The sequence below is a fragment of the Symsagittifera roscoffensis genome, chromosome 1 (assembly GCF_963678635.1).
Source record: "Symsagittifera roscoffensis chromosome 1, txSymRosc1.1, whole genome shotgun sequence".
Taxonomy (NCBI): domain Eukaryota; kingdom Metazoa; phylum Xenacoelomorpha; order Acoela; family Convolutidae; genus Symsagittifera; species Symsagittifera roscoffensis.
The window spans coordinates 19,418,556-19,442,398 of record NC_087062.1 but is presented as its reverse complement, the minus strand read 5'-3'; the positions used below and the strand labels follow the sequence as shown (position 1 = coordinate 19,442,398).

The following is a 23,843-nucleotide window of genomic DNA, read 5'->3' as shown; positions in this document are numbered from 1 at the left end:
TATTTCAAAACTTGCCAATCGAATTACTTGGGAAAACCCCGCGATGAGGGGTCCCAATATATACTGACTAGAAAACTGTACACTTCTACAAAACATTAAACACAGAAAAACACAAATTTAGAAATCTAGCCGATACATCCGACGCTAAATCCGCAAATCGCCGCTCTAAGTTGCCCTCACTAAAAATTCTATCACATTTGCAATCAACAGCAAACATAATTACAAACAGAAACTTACGAATCAAAAACGCAACAATTAATGCAACAAAAACAACCATAAAGAAAGTTAAAATAGAACAAAAATTTTTCAAAATCTTCATTTCGATCTCTTTAAATAAACAAAGTGCAACCGAGAGTTAACTAATTTGCATCAAAAAGAACAGTGTCTGAGCAGTAACAATAAAATGAAAAATTAAACCAAAGCCATAAAAGGAACGGAAAACGGACATTGTAGCAGGAAAATTTATGATTTGAAAATAATTTCATCAAAACAATCTCTTGTTTGTTGTAACAAACACGAAACCAAATAAAAATTAGAGTAAACATGTACAAAAAAATCGAAAACCTTCAAAAACAGAACATATCAAATCAAGCTCTATTTGGTTTTTTTTTACAGTTTCCATTTTTTTCTGGGCTGCAAAGTTTTGGCTTTCTCTTTTGTTGAATAGGCTAAATCATTTCATTTTGCATTGTTCGGAGTTCCAAATTTTATTGCTTTCGCTTTAGAAAGAAGGATCAAAATGTTCAAGAAATTTTGAAAAATGTGTGTTTTTTTTGTTTCGCTTTGGCTAAGCGTTCGTCAACCCAGTTTAGACTGCATCATCATTGTTTCTTCAATTGTTTTTAGCTGTAGTTTAAAATTTAGCTATTGGTTTTTTTGGCATGTCTTTTTTCGAAATGAAAGTCAACCAAGACATATATTGGAACAAGTTTGGCAAATATTGTAGAAAATGTTTTTTTTTTTAATTTCTGGTTTCCGACTAGTTTTCTGTCAGCAATCTTACCAGATTAAAGTTTGTGTTGTTCAAGGAAGTATTTCATCATTGCAAGAGACTAGAATGTGAATTGATTGTCATATTTTGTTTTAATACAGTTTTTTTTCTCGCAAATTGACTGAAATGGAGACATACCAAATCAAGCTCAAAAAATACTCACAAAATATTGAAAAGGATGGGAATGGGAAAATAATGAAAAAAAATTATTAAAACACTTACCAGAAACATTGCCGCATGCGCAGAAAGTTCCTATCGCATTGTTTTAAAATAAGATTTTCAAAAGATACAGAAAAAGTTTTTCAAATGTTTCATTCTTTATTTGTTTTTTTTTTGGTAAAACGTCAATAAATTTAGAGAAATTACTACGAGAAAATTTAAAATGGGGGGGGGGGGGGTAAATTGTAAATTACTACGAGAAGTTTTAAAATGGGGGGTGGGGGGTAAAATTATATCGCTTAAGATCAGCAAGCGTTTTTAAATTGGAACCTAAGTTTTTTCAGGAAAATAAACTCTTCAAACGGAATCAATGAATTATTTTTCTTAAACATGCAAAAATGTCGGTCAACAGGTTGATCTTTTACCGTTTTTGGGGTTGGTTCAAAATTTGTCAACTTAGATTTGATACAGTTTCAATTTTTAATAGTTTTTGTTTTCTGCGCTAAAAAGTGTCGGCTTTCTCTTTTGTTAAATCAGCCAAGTCACCCCATAGTGAGTCGTTTGAAAATCAAAAATAGAGCCTTTACTTTTTTGCTTCAGAAGACGTATGTTTTTCGGCTAAGCGATTGTCTACCCAGCTTAGATCTCTTCGTCGCTGCTTCGAAAATTTTGTTTCATTACAACTTTAAAGCTATATATTGGTCTTTTTAGCCAGTTTTGTTTGAAACGAAATTACACTCATGCATACGTTGGAGCAAGTTTAGCAGATATTTCAGGTAAAGATTTTTTTTAAAAAAAATCTGGCTTCCACCTAGTTTTCGGTCAGCAAATCTTGTGGATTTTTTTTGTGATTATAAAAAAGTGTTGCCATAAATTATTTTTACTACAAAGAGCTCGTTAGATAAACGAATATTTGAAGGGAAGCTTAGTTGCCTCGCAGCTTAGTGAGCTCCTGCTTACAAAATGGTTCGCTCCTTTCATTGCTTAAAATTGTCTAGACAGTTCTGTCTGTTTTCTAAGAAAGCAACCTTCAGTTCAAATTCGGATTTCAATGTTGCTCATGCGTTCTGAAAAACGAAGATTTCTTAAGCTGGTGGATTCTGGTCTACAGAATCGATTCACTTTTAAAGCGTGGTTGAAATTAGCCGCAAATGAAATTAACCGAAGATAATTAATTGGTTCTTTATTTTCGTCATGGTCGAGTTAACCCCTTCTTGGTTTTACCTTACTCGCCACAGATTCTTTTAAAAGTTAGTCTGAGCGGCAAAAAAGTCATAATTGGATAATAAAGTACGTGTTAACATATTTGTCGAAGAGTAATCAATAAATCTCTTGAGCTATCATGGAACAGTACGATGCTTCCTTTAATTGTCAGACCAAAACTGCAGGTAGGTCAATCTCGAATTTTCATCTTGATATTTGTTAGCCGATAAAAAACCGATTGTTTTTTAGTATTTGAGTTCACAGCAGATAATTTTTATGCATATGATACTGATTTTGTTAATATATTTCATTTGATTTTTTGCATTGCGATAAGGAACTAACATTGGGACAGTTAAATGGCTCTGTCACGAGAAAGCTGCGCTCGATTTAGTGTAATTTGGAATTTAGAAAAAGAAATTTCTTAAGAATATTGATCAATATAGTTATTTCTGCAGCGCAGTTTGAGCGGTTCAACGTTCTGGAACCTGAGTTTGAGCAGCATGTGACTCCTATAGACCTAACAGAGTTTGTGGAGCCGGCTACTCTGGTCGAAGCAGACTGTTCGTATGGGTCAGGGGAGCGAGTAGACAATCCAGAGGTCTATGATTTCAGCGTCCGAACTGAATCCGACGAGAGTCGACAACACGATGATGAACTGGCAGATGTAAGTTGAAGTCTTTGTTTAGATTTGTATCAAAGATGCAAATGTCGACTTTATCGCCCAATATTTAGTGACTAATATTTAGTGAAACAGGTGCTTCGAGGCGGCTAACTGTGATTCGTGCTCATAGCTTGAGGACTAGGCAGTATTTTCTAGCCAAGGAAAACAAATATATCTAGTTTATCTTGGCTCGTTTGTTGATCCTTCCCTCGAGTTATCGCGACGACGGTTTTTCGGCTTCAACGGTTTTTCACCAATTGAAAATAATCATTTAAATGCTCGTTCCTATGTAACTACCTGGATAATTGTTCTGACCACCCGTTAGGGTGGCAAAGAACTATCGCTTTATGGCCTGTTTTTTTTTCCAGCAGATTTTGACTCTCAGAGAAAGCTCGCTGGGGTTGAAGAGTAGTATCACGTATCACACATTTCAACCGTGAATCCAATGCTTAAAAAAATTCGAAAAAATGTCTCAGTATCGAGAAAAACGGTGATTTGTTTTCAGTGGTTGAGATTAAATGAGATAAATACTAACAGAAAATCGACTAGTGAGACGCAGTTTACTGACGCAGTTTTAAGATATATCTGTTGGAAAATTAAAGATAAATGCGGAAACTTAAGCATCGTCGAGCCTCACTTTTCAAGCTACTATTTGATTTTGATTTATAGTCACTTTCTCCTATTCATAATCAGTCGCAATAAAGCAAATCAGATCACAAAAATTTAACTTAAACCTAGTCGTTATTGTTCCGACTTTCGATACGAAAGTAACGGAATATTTGTGCTCGGGGTGGGTTTTTTTCTTCAGACAAATTTCGACTTTTTAACTAGCCATTTTTGACGGAATTTTTTAATATCATTCAAAAGGTTTTGTTGTCCTGAGCTCAAATTTGAAAAGATATTTCACCTGTGATCATTTTTCGTAAAGTTACGGGGGTTTAAAGTTTGCCATTTTGGCCAACTTGGGACAATTAACGCGCGATATATTTCGCGCTATTAACGCGTAAGCGGAGAGTTAAACCGTGTTAGAAATCGTTCCAAATTGGTTAAAAGAAGCTCATATGCCATAATTGATTTGTTACAAGGAGAAATTTCTATCTTTTTGTTCTTTATGTGGCGTGTGGGGAGATGAATTTCATGAAAAATTTCAAATTAAAAAAAAATCATTTTTTTTTATTTCATTTGTTTTTTGAATGTTACTACTGCTTCATAGACCTTAAAAGGCAGCCGGAACATTCAGGGCTTCGTCCTCATACGAGCAGTCATGTTGTTTTTATTTTAAATTTCCGTTTTAAATTTCCTATTTTCAGTTTTTTTTTCAAACGACTCTTTCACATGTCGAATTCGTGCGACAAGTTGAATTGGGTCAGTCACATGAGAGCTGTAGTACCTAATCTAGCTTCAGGAAAAAGTCAAAATTTAAAGTACCTGGCGGAATGGAGGATTTTTATTTCATTGCACTTGCGATTGCAACATATTACTAGATTTTTTCCCCTAACAATCGTCGCTCACAGGACTCTTCTCTCTTGAAAAAACTCTAACAGATGTATTTGGACTATGTAAAATCCGTCATATTCATAATTTGCTTTTTACGTTGGTTGCAATTTTACCCAATTAATTTGTTTAAAACTTACATATTTTTTGCGGCTTAATCGGTTTATATGAGTTTGGTGGTCTATGACTGCGTCGTTTAATAATGCCGGAAAAATAACAAAAAGAAAATTTTTTGTGCACTGGTGTGTGTTTTCAGGGAGAAGGGCTTGAAATCTTTTATAATTTTTCAACAGAATATTTGTGATCGGGGTTGTTTTTTTCGTCAGACAATTTTCGACTCTTTAATTAGCCATTTTCGACAATTTTTTTGGTCTGTTTTTTCAAAAAATTGTCTGCTGCAAAATTTTGTTTTGACAAAATAGAGTCCTTATAATTTTTTTGGAGAGCTCGGGAAATCAAAATGGTTGACCTAGAAAAAAAAGATCGACAAAATTTCCAAGCTTTTTTGAAAAACCGCACCTAGAAAAATTTCTGTACACGCCACTGGGTGGTCCTTAGGGTGATCAAATGAAAAACAAGACTGCTCGTATCAGGACCAAGCCCTGAATGTTCCGATTGCCTTTTAAGGTCTTTGAAGCAGTAATACCAGGTCAATGGAGCAGTAAAATTAAATGTATTAAAAAAAAATGAAAGCAAAAAAATAGATAGTTTGAACATTTGTCAAAATCATTCCCCCACAAGCCATATTAAGTTCAAAGTGATAGATTTCTTTGCTAGTAACAGCTCAATTAGGGCCAATAAGCTTACTTAAACCAATTTGGAACGATTTCTAAGACGGATTAAGTCTTCGCTTACGCGTTATTAGCGCGAAATATATCGCCGGTTAATTGTCCCAAATAGTTTTAACTGGCAATCTTGAAACATCCAAAATATTACGAAAAATGATCACAAGTGAATTATCTTTTCAAGTTTAAGCTCACGACAACAATACATTTTGAATGATGTAAAAAATTCCGTCAAAATGGCTAGTTAAAAAGTCTAAATTTGTCTGATAAGAATTCACCCCGAGCGCAAATATTTCGTAACTTTCGTTACAAAGTTCGGAACAATAATGATTCTTCGATTGATCGCCTGACACAACAAAAAAAACAATTCAATAGTAATCAGTCGTACTAGTAAATCCTTTTTGAGTCGAATTTTTTATAGGCATAACAGAGTTTCTATTGAGGGCAGCCGGTTGCGAAAGCCTTAGTCCATCCAAGTCGGAGCAATAACTATACTCAATATGCGCAGCAACAGAAATAAGAGCCATGAAAGTGCTACAGGATTTTTCAATAAAAAGGTATAGTCACTTCGCAAGAAAAGATGACTTTATACAAAAGATCTTGAATTGCTAATTTTTCTTCTGAAGTTTTTTCTAATTTTTTGGCCCCCTGAGGTTTTCAAAATCGTGATACGATTTTTTCTAAAATGAAGTTCAATTTTTGACCAGCACAATTAATAGTGAAAATTATTTCTTTGTTCATTCAGTTATTCAGTTAGCAATTTTTTTGCTAACGAATGCGCGCTGTAATCATTCTGAAGCAATATTTCGAAGATTTTTTGATAAGAGAAAGTGATTGTGATGGGAAGGAAGAGACTTCCCAATTGATTTTACAATTTATTTTGAGATGAAATGTTGCAGGTCAGAGTTTCGAAGTTTTTTTCACATTGCGATAAACTAGCGTTCTCAAATCGGAAGTTTTTTTTTAGGTTAAAAAGTATTATCAGCAAAATCATTTGGTCAACTCATTTGGATAACACCAAAACCCATCGGTCAACTATGTATTTCAACATATATATTTGACCATATCTGCGTTGTAACCTTGTTACGCTTTCATCAATTTTTATTGGTTGTACGTTTACCGACCCTTATTTGATGCCGCATAAAATTGTTAGTTGTTTATTGAATATGCTATGATTGGGTTTTGCAGAAAGTAAGTTTTTTTATTAAAATGATGTGTCTAACTATATATACAAACAATCTCTGCAAAAAACAGATAGGATAAGAAGACTGAAACTTTTTTCCGGCTATCTTTGAAGAAAGGGAGGGAATAATAGCCCCGAATGAGTTTTTTCCATGGTTTTGGGTTACACATAAAAAAGACAGCTCAATTGAGTGCAAATGTGGGATCATATTGAAACAGTTAATAAATAAAGCTGTTGTTGAAAAATATATAACCACCAAAAGCGCTTTGGGCGCCAATGTACACTCAAAACTAGGGATCGCCTGCCAGAAAAAAAAACAAACTCTCCAAGAAGTATCAATACGGCATTTTTAGAACCAGTTTAACACTAGGATTTATATCTAATTAAATTATTGACAAAAATAGCTTTATAAAAAAAATCCTAAGCTATTTAATCGTGATCCATAACTAAACGACTGATAAAAAGATACAAATAACGTTCGTTTCCAACAAATCTGCAGTAACTTTAAAAATTTTGTAAATTTAAAATTAATTGATAAAGAATATTACAATTAATTACTAAATCAATTTAAAATTAGTCTTATTGAATTTATAAAAAAGTCCCTTGCTTCTAAAGGACTCATATCCTCATCCTTCACCAATCATGCTTCCTTGTTTCTTCATCTAAAACATAACCATAATCACTCAAAAATTAATATCATTTAAACCTTTCAATTTTGAATCAGTCTTTCCTTGAAATTATAACCTTAATCGACAACAAAAATAAACCAATAAACGTTCAAAAACGTTTTTTCGAATCAGAATACAAAACACCATCATCTAATAAAAGTAAATGCAGAACAAAAATTTCACATCTTCGTCAGCCAGTAGGTAGGACTCTATAATTAGAATCAACCAAAAAAGTATATTGAAAGGTTTACATTAACCGTAATTCTGCTCAAAAAAGTGATTCAATTCGACGAAAATTATGTTGATGTTACTACTCTACTTTCCGATCCCGCTAGAGAACAAGTACAACTTTGCTATAATCTAATTTGACTTTGGAATGGCAAATCTAATGGTTTGTTGCCGTAGTCATAACCCTCACGGGATTTAAAGTTGGGACCCAACATCGCAGCAAAGCTACCCATTGAAGAAGAGCAATGGCCGCCTCGATGTTGATTTCAAATACGAATCCTAGTCACTCGGAGCTTCAGACAAAGATGTTAAACTGCACCTTGCACGTAGTCTTGCTCTAGCTTATCGAAATCAACACATCATTGAATATATATGAAATCTTGACACGATCACTCAATACAACCTAGGATATACGAGACACATTTCCGGAGAACGAGCCACCCCCTTCTCTTGACGAAGACAACTACTCCGAAATACGAACATCTTTTTCTCTCTCTTTCTTCACGCAGTCACTGCTTTAAAAGGAAACTACTCTAAGAAACAAGAAATCCCTCCATCTATCCTTCACTGCAACAAACATTTAAACTTAAAACTCGCTAAACCCCAGATGGCTGGAACCAGTTTAAAACTAGTATTTATATCCAATTATGTTATTGATGAAACTAACTATCTCTATAAAACTTCTTAACTAACCAATCATTATCTATGATTAACCCTTACAATTATTTGTAAAGCTGAAACTATTCATAGTTTCAGCAACAGAGCATAATAAATATAACTTAGTAGACAGTCGTTTACCTTCAGAACCGTTTCTGATATCTAACCTGCAAATACCAGTATACACTAGATCTATTGAGACTAGGAGATATAAGATTAAGATTATGATTGGTATTAGACTAAGAAATCTATCCGGTCGAAAAAAAGATAGCGTGACGAACAAAAAGTGTACTTTATGTGAAATTATTCTGAGTGAGCCACCCCGGAGATAAACTCATTTTGGTAACGGTTTCTCACAAATTTTCTGTGGCGCAAACAAAAAGTCTGAAAACTTTTTTTGGTTGACAAAATGAGACACGAAAAGATTTGAAAGAGTCGTTTTTCAGAAACCAGTCATTTTGTTATCCTTAATTCATGAAACTTTTCCAAAACTATCGGTTTTCAGATGTTATTTTTTAATTTTAGTTTAAATTCAACCCAGTTTAATTTCATGACGTGAATTGGTATCAAGGGGACCCGAGTCGAGATTTTTCACCTAATTTGAAGCAAGATTTGAGCGGTTTAAGCGGTTTTTAGACAATTACGCTCAAAATCTTGCTTCAAAATGAGCGGTTTGAGCGGTTTTTGAACGGTTTATCTAAAAAACCGCTCAGAAACCGCGCAAGATTTGAACGGTTTTGAGCGGTTTATCTCAAAAAACCGCTCAACAACCGCGCAAGATTTAATAATAAAAAGTCGACCACGGAGGGATTCGAACCCGCAATCTTCTGATTAGAAATCAGACGCCTTATCCGTTAGTCTATGCTGACTTGCTGGAAGCTTAATATTCGCTGTATTTGTTCTACTGAATATGTTCAATGTTTTAGACATACACAACAAATATACTGTCAGGATTTTTATTGTCAGTCTCTACAAAATAACAAAAATAATCGATTATAAGATCGCACTCCAAACCACCCCCCCCCCCTACCTCTCACTAGAGTTGATGTCCCCCCTCACCTCTTACTAGAGTTGATGTCCCTTAATAGAGATAGATGTACGTTGAGGGGGTGGGGGGAGTACGTTGAGGAGGGGGGGTACGTTATGTACGTTGGTGGGGGGGGGGGGTGGTTTGTTGGATGTTGGATACGTTGAGGGGGTATGTGGGGGGGGGGGGGGGGTACGTTGGCGGGGGGGGGGGGGGGTTTGGTAAGTTGGGGCGGGGGGGGTCTGGGACCTCGACCCGGGAAGACCGCTCAAAAACCGCTCAAATCTTGCTTGAAAAACCGTTCAAAAATCACCGCAAGAAATGAGCGGTTTTTTAAGCAAGATTTGAGCGGTTTGAGCGGTTTTTCCAAAAAAACCGCCCAAACCGCTCAAACCGCTCAAATCTTGGTGGAAAACCGCTCAAACCGCTCAAATCTTGAGCGGTTTTTGAGCGGGATCTCGACCCGGGAAAAGTGAAGATGACAGATTATTAAAGAACTGAAATGTGAAACACCTTCGATGAATACAACAAAGTGGTGTTAGAACAACATTTGAGATTATCCCTCCAGCTGGCTTTTTCTTTGTCCTACCATGAGCTGAAAATGAAATTTTGTATAGTTCCAAGAAAACACATGAATGACCGTAAATATCTTGAAATTTCCTCAGCAATTTATGATTGACAGTTTTTTTAAAATAAAATTAACCCAATTTGAGAAAAGTTGATTAATAGGAATTGTTTTTATTCCGCTGGAAAATCTGAAAACTAAAGTCTACTTTCGAAACTAGAAGTCGAACACGTTTTTTGTGACCTTTACGCTTTTGCTGTTCAATAGGCGAATTTTCCTTCCTTTTAACTAAGGAAATGAACTAAATTTAAAGGGAAATTGAAAGTCAAACCGCCGAAAAATCAAGTTTGAGCCTGATCAAATTTTGAGATTTTTCCTGAAAAAAACTACATGACCTATATAAAAGTCTGAATTACGTAAATCGACTCTTAAAAACACGCGCATTTAGTATTAAATTAGATATTCCGTTGCAAATTCACTTATAATAATGGCAGAAATAACGTAACTAATTCATCAGTCTTCGATTATGTGAAATGATTTTCCAAAGGTTCAGTTCGAAGTTAGCGAGTTCTTACTTCAGGGACCAATTACCTAATAGCCAACAAATGAGTTGTTCACCTGGTTACAGATAACTGATGTAGTTCCAACACAAACTTTTGTGATTTTTTTTGGGCTGACTGAGAAGCGTTGCTTCACGATCATGTTATGAGCACAGATCCTTCTTCACGTTTTAATCGAGGCAAAACTGTTTCAACTTTTAGTCGGGAAGGGGAAGACGACTGACGCTGGAGATGTACAGGGGAGACATGCGAAGTTTGGCTAAGCAACGGATGGTGGACTGCAGTGCGGTCTCGATATCAAGGACTGCAATGTTGTCTCCCCCGAATACTAATGAGTTGGAGAGTTTCGGGGAGGAAAAAGGAAGTGGGCGGAGCATGGAAATACTCACCTGTTCTGATGGAGTTGAACATGAGGAGGATAACTCGTGAGTTAAATAAAAATAACAATAACTGGAAAATGACTGAATTATCCTGGGCAAAATGAAAAAAATAAACTCTTTAGTGGAAAAATTCATTTCTATGCCATTGAAAAACTCTATGCCATTGAAAAGCTGTAAGTGTTAAATGTAGGAGACAGTGAAAATCGATTGACGTCATTCACGGTTCAAAAGTCACGGTAACTAAGGCTGCAGTAGTGTTTCGATGGGTGTAGAAGCGGTCGGATTTTTCTTCCAGACAAAATTTTCATGAACTTTATTTAGATTTGAGGATAACTCGAGTCTTCTTCCGAACCAGAACTCAGACTCTGATAGAAACATCGACTCCGAGTTGAATGATTCTTCTGAGGGAGCGCTTTCAGATCTAGGAGAATTTGATGCTGGCGATGATAATTCTGACTCGTCGTCCAGTGCTTCATCTACATTCGATGACATCAGTGGCGATGATATTGATGACGTCATGGAGGACTTCGAGATTGTGGATCCGGACGATTCAGAAATGGAACAAGAACCATTCGAGGAGCTTAACAAGGTATTGCAATCACATAATGATATCTTGATAACTGCTCTATCTATGTTGTCTGGTTAATAATTTCCACCGTTATGAAATACTAATTCAATGGATAAGCATATGCAAATTGTGTACCTTGTAACGAATATACCCCCTTACACAATAGAGAAATAGTTAATAAGATCTTAATTCAATCATAAATCCTAATGTTTCAGGCGTTCAAAACGGACGCGCCATCATTTTCTATGAGTATGAATACCAATGACGTCAATAGAGTTCCGTGCTATTTGGAGGACTACCTGCTGCGCAGTGACTACATAGCTCACTATCATCGCGACTTCGTCGTCCGCAAGCGGAGATTGGGGCTCTGTGCTAGAGGAGGGGGTGGGAGGGAAATCAGCAGTCGAACAAGGGAAATTGTGGTGGATTGGTTGATCCAAGTACAGGTACCGATTGTTCCGGTCTTTTTCTGTAAATGGAAGACAAACTTCGATTCGATTTCTTATACCTGCCCAGTTTAAATACAAGCAAATGGCCGAAAGAAAGAAGGTCACCTCGAAGACGTAGAAGAACTATCGTTCACAACTGCTTTTTCAACTTATATCCAACTATGTCTTATAGGGTTTTTGGGTTCATCAAAGTTATTTATAACCAGAAAAGATAAACAACGACCTGTTGCCTTTTGTCATCAACCCTTGAATTTCATGGACATGAAAGAAAAAATCGCGAGAAAGTCACAGAAATAGTATTTTTTTTCCAATTTTTTAATATAAGGATTGGAAAGACAAAGTGACCAGCTGCCCCACTAAACGTCTATCCGTGGAAAGAAATATAGACGGAGCAAAATATAATTATTTTATAATATGTGTACACGAATTCAGAAACCTTGTTCCATTTGCTGCCTGTGTGCGTAGAATTACTGTGGGTTTGAGCTGGAGTCTCTCTACACTGGAGTGGCCATGTTTGATGTCTACAATGCAGTCTGTGTGCCTGATGTGGAGAGTGTCCAGCTAGTGGCCATCACTTGTATCCTCATAGCTACTAAACTACACGAAGAAGACCACGTAGATGTAAGGTGTAAATGCGGCAAAGTTGATCCACTTTTCGACCAATTTGTTAAGAGTAGAGCTACTCAACAAGCGGGACACTTGAATGGTGAAATTGAACATGCTCAAAAAGGGGTGAAACTTATCGTAAAACGAAGAACTCAGTAAAGACTCTTATATAGGTCGTGATGATTTTTCAAAGGAAAAGTGTTAAAACGCTCTTATAATAAAGCTCTTATAATAGAAGAAAAGCATTCAGACTTATAAATGCGGATCCCGTACCGAATTTTTGTCACAATTTCACGTCTGATCATGCAATTTTCAGACACCAGCTGTTTTCCAGCTCGTGCATATGTTTCACATGTGATCACTTTTGCAAACAATGCCGTTTGCAGACTATACCTGATTCAGACATGGCTATATCTGGTCAGACATGACTATACCCGAGTAAAACATGACTATACCTGGTCAGTCATGACTGTGCCTGGTCAAACATGACTGTGTCTGGTCAGACATGACAGTACAGAAATGATATTTAATTTCAGGGCTTGAAAACAGCCAAGCTTACTTGTGGCAATAAGATGAATACTTCAACTCATTTTGAAAATCTGTTCACATCTGAGCAAAGTATATTCGACTTGGTTTCCTTCGTTTCGATCTCTTTACATGCCTCTTTACATATTTTCATCACATGCAATTTCTTCTCTCGAAACATTGATGATAATACTCTTCACATTTTGAATGTTGTGAATATTGAACTGGCTCACGTGATCTTTAGCCTTAGCCCCCTTCGTGAAAGTTATAAAGGAAATTCCTTTCAGGGCTTTTCCAGGTTTTTATCCCCAGGTGTTATATTTACAGCCCAGTGTGGACGTGGATCATCTAGATAAGAGCATAGTTATTTGCGGATTATCCAAGAAATATGCGCTCTTTTCTAGTTTCCCACCCCCTCGTAAAATTACTTGTAATTTCAGGTATGATCCAATTAAGTAAATATGAAAGCTGAAATGGGGCTATAAACGTAATCAATTTTTAGTTTCAAGAGTGGAATTTAATTTTTAGATATACTGGCGGAATAAAAAACATTCCCTAATAACCCAGTTTTTTTTCAATTTGGTTAAATCCTTCAAAAAACTGACAACTATGCATTGCTCGTTGCTCATATATTTTTTGAAATATATTCTTTGCGTTTTTTGACTCTTTTCCATTTGTGTGTTGGGTATGTTTAGAACAATCGGGTAATGAAAACAACGTTTTTGAAAAAATTTAAATGCGAACTGAAAGATATTTTTATTTGTTGTTTACACATCGAGCTCTAGCGAGAGTAGTGAAATAGCACGAGAATTCTTTATAAAACCTCAGTTGCATATATTGGTGGCACTCTACTTTTATTTGATAGCATGTGCTTTTGATCGGTATTAAGTTAAAGCATGTCAAATGAACCGAAACAAAATTGACTTGTTTCAAACTAAGGTACAATAATAAAAACAGCAGATCGAAGTTTTGGAACCCTAAATATTTCGCAATTTGTTTGAAATGCAAAATTGAAACATACTTTGGCATTTTGCTTCCTTTTTTTGTTATATACAAAATTAGTCTGGATGCCTCTAGATATTAATACTTTTTACAAATGCCAGGGTGTGTGTTCTGGCGGGGCCTCTTTTTTCTACTTTATTTTGTTTTATTTCTCAAATAATCAATGATCGGACTAGTGTTTTCCGCAGCACGGGTTTTTCTTATACTGTGATAATTTTTCTTAGTTGGTGCACTAGTCTTTCAAACTGATTTGTTCTTTCATTTTTTCGCCGAGCCTTAGTAAAACAACAAATGGAGTCTCAAATCTAAATGATGAGTTGTAATTTAACCTAAACACCTAATTTAAAAAAATTGTTTATTTTGGTTATTTTTGGTATCAATTTAGTCTTCCTATCATTTGTTGCACGTAGGTCGATAAACGCACGTCCTAATGTTTTTTTTGTTTTTTTTTCATGAAATTTTTTTTTCACGCTCTAAGCAAACTTTTAGCGGTTTGATTTTCGATTTCTTTCTGAGCTCAGTACGTTTATTTTGTTAAAGGGAGGCAAATTCCACTATCGAACAACAAAAGTTTCAAAGTTTCTAGTTTCAAAATTATGTTTTAGTTTTCAGATTTCCTTGCGGAATAAACTTTTTGTTTTGAGCTAGTTTTCTCAAATTGGGATAACTTTATCAGAAAAGTGTCAATCATAAGTTGTTCTTTAAATTCGAAGAGCTTGAAAGGACATTTAATTTTTTTGGTTGAATATTAACAACATATAAATATCTCAAAATTGGCTTTCATTTTGTCAAATACTCTCTCAAATTGTGGGACAAACAACTAGACATAGATATGCAGCAAATTTTTCATTATGAAGTTGTTTTTATTTCTCCATAAATTTGTTTTTCGTCTCCCTATTTAATCTTGTGAAATCATCTGGTTAGAACATGAACTAAAATGGATGTTAATGTAGTATGGGGAATGGAAACAGATAAAGTTTTGTTGCTCGTGTTGCCAGATAGGGAAGTTGATCCATTTGACGGAGGACAGCTACACTAAGCAGCAGGTGTTGGAGCTGGAGAGGAATCTGATCAAGTTCTTCAACTTCAAACTAGACTTCTCCACCCCCTTTCACTACAGACTACTCTACGAACACGAAGACCCACAGGTAGATTGATAGAAGCGAACTCGAACTAGAGTAGCGAGCTGCTGTGTGAGTAGTTGAGAAGGTTCGAGTAATGGTACCTCCTTCTTTTTTGCTAAAATCAAATTTTAATTTTTAAAAAATAACATTTTAAACGCATTTTGAAATGTTCGTCACTTTCTCTACTCTCTAATTCTGTCTATAATGCAAAATTTCAAATCGATATTTGAAATTTTGCGAAATTTCAAATCTTACATCAGTATGATTGAGATTGGTGGTCATCACAATCTTGTAAACTAACAGACATAACTTGAGAATGCCTTCATTTGTTCCCGTTCGACTCAGGATTTGTTTCATTGTTGATTTAAAACGGTGGTTTTTTTCAATTAAATATTTTTGGCCTAAAACGTTTCCTCTTATAACAAATTGACTCACCAGCCTGTTTTTGACTCGTTTGATGTGCAAAAGAATTTTTATCAAAATGCTTTGGAAGGACTTAAAAGCTTTGAGTTGCTGGTGGTGTGTCCCAGGGTGTGTGAACCATTTATTACCGGCCAGGGTGTCTGCGCAAGAATTGTCGGCTTTATTCCCGCTTTGTACCTTTTGTTTCGATGCTCATTACACTTGCGAGATCCAGTGTCTTGTAATTGGGAACTAGACTTTTTCCCCGTACAATTTTTCTTACAAGAAATTAAAGATGCTGTATAAGTGAACCTTAGCATATTCGAGACTGCACTCGAGATAATGTAGTCACTTTTTACCATAAGATTTGGGGTTCGAGTCCCGGTCCGATCTTGTTTATTTTCAGTCTGCATGAAATTGCATTTTTTTTAATGCAAACTGACTTATCGTTCTTTCGTTTGTCTGCTAAATTTTGTTGGCTGAGGTGCCACATTAAGGATTTATCCTGTGCTGTTGATCAATTTAGTTTCAGGAGAGACTAAAAAGTTATAAAAACCTTTTATGAAAATCAATTTTTTTCTGGCTCAACTGTTGTCTGCACGAAGGTGTCCGGCTTTGTTTCAGCTTCGTAAGTTTTGTTCCGTTGCTGATTTAAATTCAAATGCCTTGCTTGACACGATAAACTATGATGTTTGCTTAAAGTAAACAGGTATTATGGAAATAGATGGGATTGGGATTTTTAAAATTTTTTATTCAGGCGTTTTCAAAAAGTTTTTCAAGAAACAAGCCCATTTTTTGGTTAAATGTTAGAACTTTTTGACTTTTCTCAAAAACTACCCGGTCGAATCGAAGATTAAAGCTTTAACGGAAATTAAAATTCAATTATGAGCATCTTACCTAAGCAAGCGACTATAACCTGCGTTTTGAAAAAAAATATGGCCTTAGAAAATGACAAACTTTTGAAATTTCGCAGGTTTTATCGGAAAGTTTTTTTTTCGAAAACTGACCTGCTGATTCTGAGGTTGATAGTTCTTTAAAAGTGACAGGGTGCTTGAATTTTTCGTGCGTAATCTGTTTTAGACTGTTTTAACCTGTTTTTTGTAGAAAAGCTGATATGGACTTCGGAAAAGTCCCGTTTTTAATTTTAACCTTTTCTTTTTTAGAAGATTCGTCACTATTCTATTATACTAGCTAAATCTGATTTTAAGGGTTCAATCTAAGAAATCAGGGTTCCGAAATGTTCAATTTAAAAATCGGAGTGTAGAAAGCAGGGGCTATTTCCATGTTTAAGTAGAAAATTTTTTTGGAATTTATGAAAAATCATTTTTAATTTGTGAGTTTTTGATCACTTTTTGGAATCTTCTGCACTTTTTTTCAGAAACTACTGAGGCAAATTTAAAATAAAGACTTTGATTGAAAGAGCAAGTAGCAGTTAACCGCATATTTGAGAAGAGAAAAACTGGGGTTTCGGGTAAAGTCCATTTATTTGGAAGTTTGAATATTATGCATTTCGTATTGGTACTGTATATGATTTAAAAGAATAGAACAGGCAGATCAAGCTTTATTTGAGCCGTTAGTTTACTTTCAAGCAACCGAAGAGCAGATGCGAGGTCCTGAGACTCCTAAGCAATAGGCCGGATTTTCAAATCCGGAACATTTACTTAGTTTCAATTTTTTGCTGCATAATTTGATAGAAACTGTAGCTGTTTTATTAGGAGCTAAAGTTAGTTAAAATAAAATGGTCACGGAGCAGATATGAGAACGTTATACTCCATACTCCTTATTAAGGTAGTGAGCTCTTTCTTTTTACATTTTTGTCGTTTGTTTCGCCTCTGTGTTTTTACTAAATTTGCTTGTTAATATTTTTTTTTACAATTGCAATCAGTTAAAGTGTTGCATTCTAGATTTTTTTCAAGCGAAAATAATTTAGTTCACACAATGGTCATTTTAGTAAGAAGGGTAAATGTCATGCTCTATGGATGGCATGGTTAACTTCGTTAGCTTACGTTGGGTAAGTGAATTTAATCAATCAAATTTAAATGAAACAATCACTGTTTAAGTAGTATATGGGTGGATTTTGTTTCAGTTAGTAATCATTTTTCTATAAACTTCTACGAAATCAATTTTGCTTTTTGGTTCCAATTTCTGTCGTTTAGTTTGCATTTTTTTGTTCGTGTTTTGCAAGTGGTACGAAATTTATGTAAATTTCATACTACCGATCAAATCCTTGCTGGAAGCTTAGAACGAAGTATTAACGAATGTTTAATACGTGTACTAATGAAAAGTTCAACGCTTTCTCTTTGTCCTTAATTTGTCTGAGGCAAAAAAATCGAAACGATGTTTCTCGGCACCGAGAAGTCATTTTGAAAGTCTTATAGTACCGATTGAGCTTCGGCTGAAATTCAAAAATACGTCCCGTACCGAACAGAAGCTGTTTTCTAGATAGAAATTCTATGAAGATTATCTAGCCTGTTTTTCTCATATTTTCCGTGCAGAAGTGATCTATTTCTTTTCTAGTTTAGAAACAAACAGTTTCTAGAACGAAATAACCAGAAATCAGTTAACTGCTCAACCGTAACGAGATAAACATGCTTCGAGTATACACAATAGCAGTTGCGAATACAAAGCAAACTTACACTTGTTATAACATTGTTATTCCCCTAAAACTAGGAGGCTCTATCAAGGGCTGTAGCCTAGTGGATAGAGCAAGTGTATAGCAATCAGAAGGGCAGGGGCTGGAGTCCCACCAGTAGACTTTTTTCTAGCTAGAAATAGCCTAGATTTAGCTAATTTCTGATTGGAATTAGGATGAGAAATAAAGTAATTAATAAAAATCCATGCTTTATTTAAACATTTCAAAAAGAATTTTTGACCAGAAATTAGATCAGATACAAAGTATTTCAGGTCACAAATAAAGAATTTTCTCGTTACGGGGTTAAAAACAGATGTTTTTACGTACATTTATGAAGTTTACATCGCCTTCTCTACACTCTGAAGTTGTCTAAGGCACACATTTTAAACCGCTTTTTTGACAGAGAAAATTTTTTGAGAAAGAAACTACAAATGAAATTACGGCTGAAATGACTTTAGTATGATATAACACGACTCAATTTGAAAATTAATAGAATTTGATTCGGTGAAAGCGGGTATTATGCCTTTAAAAAAAACCAATTCGCTAAAAACAATTTTAGCTTCTGTCTTCTTTCTTTATGTCTGACACAGTCAACTTAAACCTCATCTAATTGGAAAAAAACAAGATCAGAAATATAAATTTACTTCAACTTGAATTTTATTAAGTTTTCATTCAAAGCAATTGTTTCAATCTTTAAAGAGGTATCTTTGCAACTAAATTTAATAAGCGCCTTCAGTCTATTAGTTTCAGCCTGAATGCACTTATTTATGATCATTATGCTTATTGATATTATTTTTTTCCAAGTAAGTGCAGTAAAAGTTCTTTTCAAAGAATTTTCTTTGATAAATGTTTTTCCGAATTTGTTGTTTTTAGCCTAGTTTCCGTCGTTTTTTCCGCTTTTTTTAAACTCACTTTCATGTGATCTGGCACGTTTATTATCGGCATTTCTATTAAATAAAGATTTTCATTTCGATATCAGCAGCTTGTACAATCAATGAAACATCTGTAGTTTGTAATTTTACAAGTATGATTTTAGTTTTTTATTCGTTTTTTTTGTTGTTGAATGGTTTTGGCTTATTATTTATCAATTTACTCAATTCTAGTTGCCTAGTTTCGAGGGCAAAATATATGGTTATGCTTTGACGTGTTTCGGTATGAACGGGTCGTAAAAATGTATAGTTTTTCATAAGGGGAGCGGTGGTGAAGTGGTTACGTCTCCGCCTCTCAATCAAAAGGTCGGTTGTTCGAGGCCCACCATGATCCGTGCTCGTTGCTTGAGGGTGAAGCAACATTACCCAGCCAAGAAAAATAACCAAACAAATTGCATGTAGTTCTTAAATAGGGGCACAACAGCGGTTCGCCGTGATGAGCTGTACAGCTCTTGTGTTGGTCCTTTCCCCCGTGGATAAATGGTCTTAATAATGATTTTGTTTTCGGCTTAACAATGGTCAACTCAAGTTTGGCCGCCTTACTGGCCGCTCGTTAAAACTTGTCCCAATGGTTTTTAATGCTGCTAATTACCATCATCCAATACAAACACGGGTTTTATGTAGGTTTAGTTTTTCCGAGTCAAAAATGTAATTAACTTTTTCAACCTATTTTCTTTTAAAATGCCCGATTTTTTTTGAACTTCAGCACCAATTTTCTTCTCTCTTGGCCTAGCGGTAACATGGTCACAATTGCAGCCTTTGCACCGTAGGGTCTGCAATTTTTTCAAACAGTTTTTTTTTTTTACTTTGTGACTGCCGTAAATTTCATTGGTTAGTATTATATCGACTTAGCAGCCGCAATTGACGTCGCTTTGTTTGTGTGGTTTATCGGCTTTGTGTCGTTATCGGCAATTTATGTCTTTTTATCGGCGTAGTGGCCAAATTTTACGTCGTTTGATTGCAAAAATTTGTGTGTTTGGAGACTTGAATTTTTTTTTGAGTTTCTTTTTTGCGTTTGAAAATCCATTTTGAACGCCCGTTTGTTTGTTGTGTTCAGAGGCGAGTGCTGGTCGATTACCTGTTGGAGTTAGCGATGAAGGAGCTGTTCTACACCCAGTTCAGTCCACTCCATCTGGTGGAGAGCTGCATCTGGGCAGCCATCATTCTCCAGTCTGGACCCGCCAGCAGACCATGCATCAGTCAGACACACGTTCTGGGGTGAGAAGAAACAAAGAAGTAATCGACAACAGTAGCCTGTGGTGCAGTTATTTTTTGATAAATTTGGGACCTTTTAAGAAAGCTCAAAAAACGGTTTGGGTTCACATAAAAAAGAGTTGCTCTTCGTTTTTGAATTTTTTGGTTGTATTTTATAATTGTGCGTTCGAATTTTCAAGGAAAATGAGGGAATTGCTGTTTTCCTTCATACTTTTTAATTTTTTTTGTACTAACTATTTGGTTTTATTTCATAATTATGCGTTCGGTTTTCATGAAAAATGATGGAATTTGGGTTTTTTCTTTCACCTTTTCAACTATTTAGCTAAATTATAGGTTTTTTTTTCAATTGTTCGTTCGGATTTTCGTGTAAATTTGAATTTTTTCTCTTAATTTTTTTTTTATAAATTCGTGGTTTATTTTTATTCTTAAGCTTTTGGTTTTCATGAAAAATGATGGAGTTTGTAATTTTTTCTTTCTACTTTTCTCGACTATTTGACTAGGTTCTTGGTTTACTTTTATAACTGCGCGTTCTGTTTTCATGAAAAATGATGGAAATTGTGTCTTTTTTCTTCATACCTTTTCAATTATTTAACTAATTTATAGTTTGTCTTGTAACGATACATTTGATAAATTTAGTTGAAGTGTGGTTGGTGAAGTGTAATTGAGTGTGGTTGCTAGAAATTATTGCAAATCTAAAAATTATCTTACTATTTTACGTTTGATATTTGAAAAATATTTGAAAAATCTAATTCCCTTTAATGTATGCTGAAACGATCTGTCAAATTGATTAGTATAAATTATATAAATAACCACTTGATAGAACCCAGTCTGGGAGATGGGCATTAGACAAATTCTGCCTGTTTTCAGACGTCTCTGAGCGCAAAAAGAACAGGTTTTAATTGGGATGGTGCTGTAATACCACTGTTATTTTTGTTACAATACTATTGAATGAATACTTTTTAAATCTACAGAAATGAAAAATTAATTAGTTAGACATTTGAAAACCCAAATGTGAAAATTTTGGTGAGATTTTAACATTGGATAAAACCGATACTATGAGAAAAAACTTATCTCTAGAAACTTATTGAGAAAGTTGTTAATTCCATGGGTGTCATTTTGCAAATCATTTCGAAAAACTTCGGGAAAAGATTTGTGAGACAATTGTAGAGTTTTTGAGTTCTGGCGGCAATTGAAAACTTTTGGTGTTTTCAGGGTTGTTCAATTTTCTTTACTCGTTATGATTATGATGTAATTTGAAGTTTGTCAGTGTGATTATTTTGCTGAGAGTCACAGATTCACTTTCATTGCGAGCAACTTTACAGAGAATAAGCTCGTGTAAATGAAGCTCTTTCACAATATATACTTTCATTTTTTCCCACAATAAGGACACTGATTCGAGATTTTTGTTGAAATTTTAGTTAATCTGTAGATGTAGACATCAATCTTGTAATGGTTTGGTTTGGAAGTCGACCCATTTATTAACACGTTATATTGATTTCATGATATTACAAAATGCATTTGAGACCTAATTATAGTTTGATCAACATGCAAGTTTGAGTCCATCACATAGGCTGTAGGAGGCAATTATCAAATAGAACCAGGCCATTGAATCCCTAAAATAGCTAACAAATATTGGGAAACACTCCCAGGGTTAGATGATAAGATGTTTCAGCCTTAAAATGGTAGCAACAGGTGCAGGATACGGTTGTTTTTTTTTCTTCCTGCGAATTTCTTTTCCCAAAATGATGAAAAGATTGCTTATAGAAAATTCGTATAAATTTTGTAAGAGGACAGTGGTGACAATTTTTCGTTAACAGATCGAGCACTAGGGTTTCCGAATCCTAAAACCCTCATGTAAACATGGCTAGTTTTTTGTGGCTCTCGCACGCTTCGTTGAGACAGATTTTTAAAACTCTGCTGAAAACTACGTTTATTTGTAACAAAAGAGCTCGTCGGCCGAAAAAAGTTGAAAAAGAGTACCTAAGTAGAGATGTTTTATGATCTAAAAAAGTAGAATGAATGTGGTTTTAGACCTCCGATTCTTCTAGTTCTACAAACGGTACAAAACTCAGCCACTGACCAACGAACTGTAAGTTGAAACATCCAAATTGCTATGTTTAGATTTTTACAAAATATTAAAATATATAATTATAACTTTGAATAAAATTAAAGTGTATTTTGTTTTAGGGAGCGAAGGAGAAGTACTCGAGTGAGAAGTTCCTTTCGATCAGTCGGAACCCTTGTGTGACTCAGTTTTCAGCCGCTCAAGTAAATATCGGCTCCGGCTTAGCCACATCTTGTGGAACTGGCGAGGTCAACGCGGAGAGATGTCCCATCTGACCCTAACGGAACAGACCGCAACCAATTAATAGGCAAAGAAATATTTTATTAATAATTTAAATATCTATAGAAATAAACAAATTAATAAATGTTTAGTTTGTATTATGAGCAGGAATTTCCGAACAAATATGATTGTTGGGTCCCTAAATTAATGCTACGTTTCTGACGAAAAAATGAAGCTATTTTATTGCTTTTGTTTGGTCTGCAACAGAACTTGGGAGTTCCTCCTTTCATGGTTGTTTTTTCTAAGAAACCAACCATCATTGTTCGACTTGGGCTCAAAAGTTGGCAATCTTTTTGTAAAAGATTGAAAACGATTTAAACTCAAATCCCACAAATCTATCTGTGCCATAAATTTTTCAGAATGACGGTGTGCTGGTTTTCGACTCATTCTTGCTATATGTTCATCTGAAGACTGGAGCTAATTTGATGCTGTTTGGCCTTGTTGGGTCAATAAATTGTTTTCGTTGTTCGTTTTTCACGTAAAAAATAAAGATTTCAATTAGTTAGCGAGCATAGTTGGGGTTATCTTTTTAAAAATGTAATTTCGGCGATTAAAAAATGGCAAAGGGGTTACATGTCGAAATGGGGTATGTTCAAATCTGAGTGCCATGTGAGCGGTGCAGTGGAATGTGAAACAATTTTTCTAGATGGAGGGCGGTTTTTTGACAAATTTTAAAGGTTTGCGGACTTTTTCTTAAGTCGATCAATTTGTGTATCAGAACTCAATTTGAGTATCAGAGCTCAAGCGTTTTCAGGCACTTTTTGGAAAACTTTAATTAAAGAAATAGCGTTTTTTTGGCGCGCGCTCCCCCCTCAAAGTTAGTTTCATTGCAGCCAAAGGCGCCTTTAGAAAAAGTTTGAGGTTGGTCAGCCATAATTGGATATCGTAATATTATACCAAACAAAACCCTTTGGAAAAGTATGGCCCACAAAATTGAGGAAAAAACAGTTATTCCCCCACCCCCCTCAGCACTATACTGGAGTGGTGAAAGGCTATTTTTGAGACAATATGCTTACAGTGCCATTTCTGGGAATCATACTCCTTTTTGAATGATTCGAGAATTTGCTTGTTTTGGCAGTACCTAGCGACTCAAATGTAAAATTTCTCAGGGCCGAACGAGATTTTTTAGAGCCTATCGACCGGAAATGGACGGCGCCAAACAACATCTGTTTGAGTGGGGGCAGTAGAAGTTGATTGGCGAAAATTGCTAAACATCGGTGGGCATAATTGCTCCTGCGCTAATCCTGCCCAAACATTATCCTTATGCTCCACCCATCCAAAAGTTTTAACTCATTTTGGGCTTGTAGAAAAAAAGATTAAAACTTGAAGTTTGCTGTCAGTTTAAACCTTAATAAAACAACCTTGATTTGCTCCAGTGTCAACTGCAAATTGGAGAAGTGTAATATCTGCATTTCGGAATAAACAACTTAGCATGCTGGCACCTTATGCACTAGCTTTTGAAGAGGCTCTTAGATACTAAACACCT

At 35.2% G+C, this 23,843-nt stretch overlaps 1 protein-coding gene across 2 annotated transcripts; it reads left to right on the top strand.

Annotated features, from left to right (window-relative positions):
- The first annotated feature begins 2,301 nt into the window (after positions 1 to 2,301).
- Positions 2,302 to 22,776, top strand: LOC134855289 (G2/mitotic-specific cyclin-B-like). 2 transcript variants are annotated; one of them, XM_063871774.1, is made up of 10 exons: positions 2,302 to 2,538; positions 2,809 to 3,017; positions 10,383 to 10,606; positions 10,883 to 11,150; positions 11,345 to 11,575; positions 12,044 to 12,199; positions 14,710 to 14,859; positions 19,856 to 20,016; positions 22,045 to 22,102; positions 22,201 to 22,776. In XM_063871774.1, the coding sequence occupies exons 1-10, from the start codon at positions 2,493 to 2,495 to the stop codon at positions 22,351 to 22,353; spliced, it is 1,656 nt and encodes a 551-aa protein (XP_063727844.1). In that variant the 5' UTR covers positions 2,302 to 2,492; the 3' UTR covers positions 22,354 to 22,776. The 2 variants fall into 2 exon arrangements, with proteins under 2 accessions (XP_063727844.1, XP_063727852.1); XM_063871782.1 differs by lacking the exons at positions 2,302 to 2,538; positions 2,809 to 3,017 and adding an exon at positions 6,407 to 6,484.
- The last annotated feature ends 1,067 nt before the right edge of the window (positions 22,777 to 23,843 follow it).